The 6,143-nt window shown below is 36.3% G+C and overlaps 1 protein-coding gene across 1 annotated transcript; it reads left to right on the plus strand.

Annotated features, from left to right (window-relative positions):
• Window positions 1-5,102: 5,102 nt before the first annotated feature.
• On the plus strand, window positions 5,103-6,143 carry LOC122482808 (olfactory receptor 5AK2). Its single transcript, XM_043579104.1, has one exon. The coding sequence runs from the start codon at window positions 5,127-5,129 to the stop codon at window positions 6,054-6,056; it is 930 nt and encodes a 309-aa protein (XP_043435039.1). The 5' UTR covers window positions 5,103-5,126; the 3' UTR covers window positions 6,057-6,143.

The raw sequence follows: 6,143 nt of genomic DNA on the forward strand, positions 1-6,143 counted from the left end.
GTCCCCAGTCCCTGGAGCAGGGCATGCCATATGGTAGGTGTAATAATATCCATTGTACTGAAATAGAACAGTTCACATATAATCATGAATTTATGTTTTTCCTCAAGAAGACAGGATTTTGCCATTTGGGTTCTTTTGAAACTTCGGTTCTGGCTCAGACTCGGTGACTGAGGTCTTAAAAATTGTGGGTTCAAACTCACCTATTTGAATTCCATATTCATATTGTACTACCCTTGTGGTCATGGCTGACTCACTTCACATCTCTGAGATGCAGTTCCTTTATAAAATGCAGATAATAACAGTTCTTAAGCCATAAGGTTGTGTGCAGATTCAACAAGACAATGCATGTAAAACCTCTGAGCCCAAAGCCTCAAAGTGGCAAACACTAAATACACATTATTACTACTATCAGTGTTGGTTTTCTGCTTTCAGTAGTCACCACCATAAAGTAGAAGGGGTAGATTTCTCCATCAGAGATTATGCCTCTTTCATTCGCATCCATTCATTTATTTATTCCCTGGGTTATCCTTCTAGTACAGTCAGCATTTGGTCAATCAAAGTACAACTAGAACACAGTCTGCCACTCGGTGGGTAATCATACAACAGATTCAAATTTGTTGAGCGCTTCAATAAACATGAAAATAACTGAATGCATGATACTGTCCTTAAACCCATGAAACTTAAAGTCCAAAGTCCCCAAGAGGTTTAGTAACTTGCTCATATTCACCCAGTGAGTAATCGATACAGCCAGGATTTGGACCCAGGTCAACTGACTCTGAGAGTTCATGTTGTAAACCCCTCTGCTATCCAGCCTAATATCTCACACATCCTCCTGGAAAGAAGACCAAGAGAGACAGCTACTTAATACCACATTATAACCATTGGAAGAACACCAAATACAAGAAGAGGAATTTATAACAAACTTTTGTGGTTCAGCCACAGTCCTGGCTGCAACATCTGTGTCTGGGGGAGAAGGACTTCGACTCTGCAGAATGACTCATTGGGCATTTGCATTCAAAATAGAGTCCTCAAGAGCTCTCCAAAGAGATGGTCTAGAACTATAGGGTAGCACCTGTGAACTTTTCTTCTAATGATGCCATGGGGCTAATAAAATGAGGCATGGAGATGATCAAGTTAAAAGGGCATGTGAATGTCTTCACTGATGCTGCAGACAGAGCTTCAGTTGAGGATCTTGACTGTCTGTATAAGACCCCGGAGAGCTATTGAGGTAAATAACAATGATGACAACCACAGCAATGAGAGGAAGGGGCACTCCAATTGGGAGGAGCCTTCTAGCAATGATAATCCTGATAACCCCCCTCAATGCAAAGCCCTTTGCTGATCAAAAGATATATGCATGAGCATTCCCTTCCTTGCTCTTCCAAAACTACGGAGGCAGCCACATCTGGCATCATTAATCCTATTTGACAGATGGAGAAACTGAGGTTTAGAGTAAGAGAAAGATCCAGAATGCAAAACCAGTTTTCCAGATCCAAGATCAGCCCCAGGTTGGAACAGATGATCCCCAAACTCATAGAATTAAACAAGATGTAAATTCCCTAAAGGATAGGAACTTGAAAAAAAGAAAATTGTTAATGGTCTCAACTGAGAAGTTCAGTTCTATACACTCAACTCAGTCCCCAGTGTCTGAGATTCTCATAGGAATACATAGATCTTAATCCCACAGCCCTCAAAAATAACTCCCCCATTTGTAGCAAAAGCAAAAACACCACCTTGCAGCAAGTGTTTTTCTAAGGACACACCTGCTGTAGTGTCTGGAAGGAAAATCCAAGCCTAGAAATCAAAAAATACACCAGGAATTTTATCTCTGCTTCTTTGCAGACTCCAGAAAATCCTCCCCCATAAAATCAAAAGTTGAAACAGAGTAGCAGGATCTACTGATGGGGTGAGTTGGGAGCATTTTCAACATTCAGATCATAAAACACTTGAATACTGTCAGTGCTCAGTAAAAGTTTTATAACTAAACTAATCCATCTTGGTTACCAGTTAACACTTTGGAAATGGGAGAAATCATTACTTTATTTAAAAATATCTCTGAGTATAACAGTAGTTGCCAGGGACCAGATGGTAGGGGAAATGAGGAGATGTTAGTCAAAGGGTATGAACTTCCAGTTATAAAACGAATAAGTTCCTGGGATCTGATGTACCACACAGCTACTATATATAATTAACAATACTGTACTGTGAAAGTTGCTGTAAGAGTAGATTTGAAATATTCTCAACGTAACAACAACATGATAATTAGGTGAAGGATATGTTAACTAACCTTATGGCCGTGAACATTTTGCAATATACATGTGTATCAAATAAACACATTCACACCTTAAACTTACACAATGTTATATGTCATTTGTGTGTCAATAAAATTGGGGTGGGGGAGAGAATATCTATGAAAGAGGTACAGAAAAAGTCCACTGTAACTTAATGTAGAAATTACTCCTAATTAGAGTAATTTCTCCTTAATTGCATATAATGTGACTTCCTATTGCCTCTACTGTAGCTTGTGGGGCAACATCACCATGCATTTGTTCAAATACTTCCTCTGCTTGGAGTTGCCTTCCCTGGCCATACAGATCTCCACCTTATACCATCCCAAACACATTTCTAGAACCAATTTTAAAACCACTTATTTTAGGGATGGTTTCTATACCCTCTAATAAAATGAGATTATTTGCCAAACTAAAGTCAAACAGCATGCAGTTTGTATCTCCTTTTGGACACTATTAATTCTCATTTTTGTCACAGAGAACCAACATGAAAATTAAACTTGACAACTGTAGATGTAACTTACTCACCACTTTAGACCCTAAGTCTCCGACCATTTCTTTCAACAACTGAGGTGCTCAATTTTTCCTTTGGACTGAATTGACCTCTTTTAACCCTTAAAACAATAATACCCTTGTTTTCCCAATGTCGTGTAAAGAGGTGTGGCTTTTATTTAAAAAAAACAAAATACTGGCAGCATTTTGACTTGCTTAGAGATAGTATGTCTGTAACCTGTACTTAAAACTCAATTAAAGGGGTATAAAATACATTAAAAATATTTAATAATTACAAAAAGGCATATAGAATATACAACAAATATGTGTAATCACCAGATAGCTATGGATATAAAGTATCACCAATACTATGAAAGCCCCAGTATTATATCATACTATAATTAGTCAAGAAGCTATTTCCCTCAACATTATGATTTTAAAATTTGGGTAAAGAAATGTAGGCCTAGTGAATTCATTTTCAGTGATGGAAATATTCTATTATTTTTTGTACCATTATTTCTTTTATCATTAGTTGTCTGTTTTTTTAACCCTTTTTCTATTATATCACATGGCCTGATCTACCTTTTTAAAATCCAATTTGACAATCATTGCATTTTAATGATGCATTTATTCCATTTATATTTATTATCCTAATTCATTTAGATTATTTATGCCTTCTCAGGTGATTTCTGTTTGTCATGATTTTTTTCTAGTATTTTTATCTCCTTTCTTATGTTTATTTAGATTGGTTGATTTTTAAATTCCTGCCAATCCCCCAAATTTTAAAAGAAAACCCAACTTTTATCTTTTACAATGTTTGAAAACATATATCTTTAAGTTCAAGTCAAAAGTACAAAAATTTTAGAGCACCTTAAGTCTAATTAACCCTCCAACCTAATACCTCAGTGTTAGCTGATATTTTCAGTTTCTTGACCACTTCCCAATGGAAAATATTATTAATATTTTATACTTCCTCTGTTTTTTCCAATTCTGTCACCTGTTTACTAATTTCTAAGTTCACTATGTCTTCTTGTTTCTGAGACTTTTTTAAGGATCACATTAGTCTCTTCTGAACAACAGCCTTTAGAAGCATATATAGTGCTCAACTACTGATGGTAAACCCTCCATGTGTTTTTTGCATGAAAATATTTTATCCATTCTTTTCATTAACTTCTTCATTTAAATGTAAAACCTTCATAAAAGTTAAAATGATGGTGCAGGGAGCACTGTGATACACTGCACCTAGATTAACCAACACTTTTTCTTTTCCTTTTGCTGGATCTCTACACAGACAAATGGACAGATAAGAGATATTAAGCATGTACCTCCTGCAAACAAAGACAATCTCTGTGATAACCACCTGTTCCCACTAAAGAAACTTGATACTGATGAAATTGTATTATCGCATATATACTTACTATTCTAATTTCCCACTTGTCTCCACAATATCTAAAGTAGATGTTGTATTTTCAGATTCAGGGACCAATGAAGGATTATGTATTAAATTTAGTTGCAATGTCTTTCTAGCCTTATTAAATCCGGAATAGTTCCCTGTTTTGTTTTTTGTTTGTCTTTTACGAAATTGACATTTTTGAAGTGTCTAAGCCAGTTGATTATAGAATTTCCCAACATCTGGGCTTTTTCAAGTTGCTTCATAATGATTAGGTTCAATAAATCTTTGCCATTAAAACAACATAGGTGATGTTGTTGCTATTCCTTCTATTTATACACATATATATGCATGTATGTATATATAAAATGGGGGGACTATATGGCATGTAAATATGGGAGTTGCATGCTAAGGAGAGTTGTAGAAAGACACTCTGAAGTCTTCAAACATATGTGGGCCATGAACAGAAAATTTCTTTCATTAATGCTACCAATTGATCTCAGAAAATTTCTTTCATTAATGCTACCAATTTCAGGAGCTTGACCAGGATTGGAATGATGAATGTCTAAGGAAAACTACAGATGTTGAAAAGTTGCAAATCATATTTGATTATTGCTCTCAGCAAATATGGATACCTGCTTAATATGATGGAAACATGTGTTAACCTATGCTTCTTAGAATCACACATATTAGAAGTCAATCATCTTCTATGAGATCTCCTTCAGTTTGAAAATGAATCCATGACTCACATGTCATTTTTTATGTGGTGATTACTTATCAAGGAAATAGAAGAAATATGGAAAGCAATAAATCCTTTTGTGAGTGTTTTCCATAAGGATCTAATTCAAAAAAAAAAAAAGGTGACTGAAATATAAGATCCTTTTCCTTCAAGAAATCACAAAGATTTTCTTTCTTTTCTTGGTCCTCTTCTTGGTCCTTTCTAGACTTCCATAATCATGACAAAAGAAAATATCACTGAAGTGACTGAATTTTTTCTTCTGGGGTTTGGTGCCCAAAACAAGTTTCGAGACCTCCTCTTCATTGTATTTCTGGTCATCTATGCGACCTCCATGGTGGGTAATATTGGAATGATCCTACTCATCAAGACAGATTCCAGACTTCAAACACCCATGTACTTTTTCCTACAACATTTGGCTTTTGTTGATATCTGTTATACCTCCGCTATCACTCCCAAGATGCTGCAAAACTTCATATTAGAAAACAAATCTATATCCTTTGAGGGCTGTATAATGCAATTATTGGTTTATGCAACATTTGCAACCAGTGACTGTTACCTCCTGGCTGCTATGGCAGTGGATCGTTATGTAGCCATCTGTAACCCACTTCACTACCCCATAATCATGTCCCGAAGAGTCTGCATCCAACTGGTAGCTGGTTCATATGTCATGGGTTCAATAAATGCTTCTGTGCACACAGGTTTTACATTTTCACTGTACTTCTGCAAATCCAATACCATCAATCATTTTTTCTGTGATGTTCCCCCAATTCTTGCCCTTTCATGCTCCAACACTGACATCAACATCATGCTCCTTGTTGTCTTTGTGGGATTTAACTTGATATTCACTGTGTCAGTTGTCATCTTTTCCTACGTGTATATCATGGCCACCATCCTGAAGATATCTTCTGTTTCAGGGAGGAAAAAAGCCTTCTCCACATGTGCCTCCCACCTGACAGCAGTCATTGTTTTCTATGCAACCCTGTCATACATGTACTTACAGCCCCAAGCTAGTAATTCCCAGGAGAATATGAAAGTGACCTCTGTATTTTATGGCATTGTGATTCCTCTTTTGAACCCCATGATCTATAGTTTGAGAAATAAGGAGGTAAAAGAGGTTCTAAAAGTGATGAGGAAAAAGTTCTTCTAGGTTGGACCCAAGTCATTAAAGTTCAGCACCTCAAAGCATCAAGTAAGGATGTTTGACCACTATTGAATGTTTCTGAAGTTGGAAACA

The sequence above is a fragment of the Prionailurus bengalensis genome, chromosome D1, assembly GCF_016509475.1.
Source record: "Prionailurus bengalensis isolate Pbe53 chromosome D1, Fcat_Pben_1.1_paternal_pri, whole genome shotgun sequence".
Classification (NCBI taxonomy): Eukaryota; Metazoa; Chordata; class Mammalia; order Carnivora; family Felidae; genus Prionailurus; species Prionailurus bengalensis.

Excerpts from the sequence above, each read along its gene's own strand:
- LOC122482808 (XM_043579104.1), top strand. The coding sequence starts at position 5,127 with ATGACAAAAGAAAATATCACTGAAGTGACTGAATTTTTTCTTCTGGGG.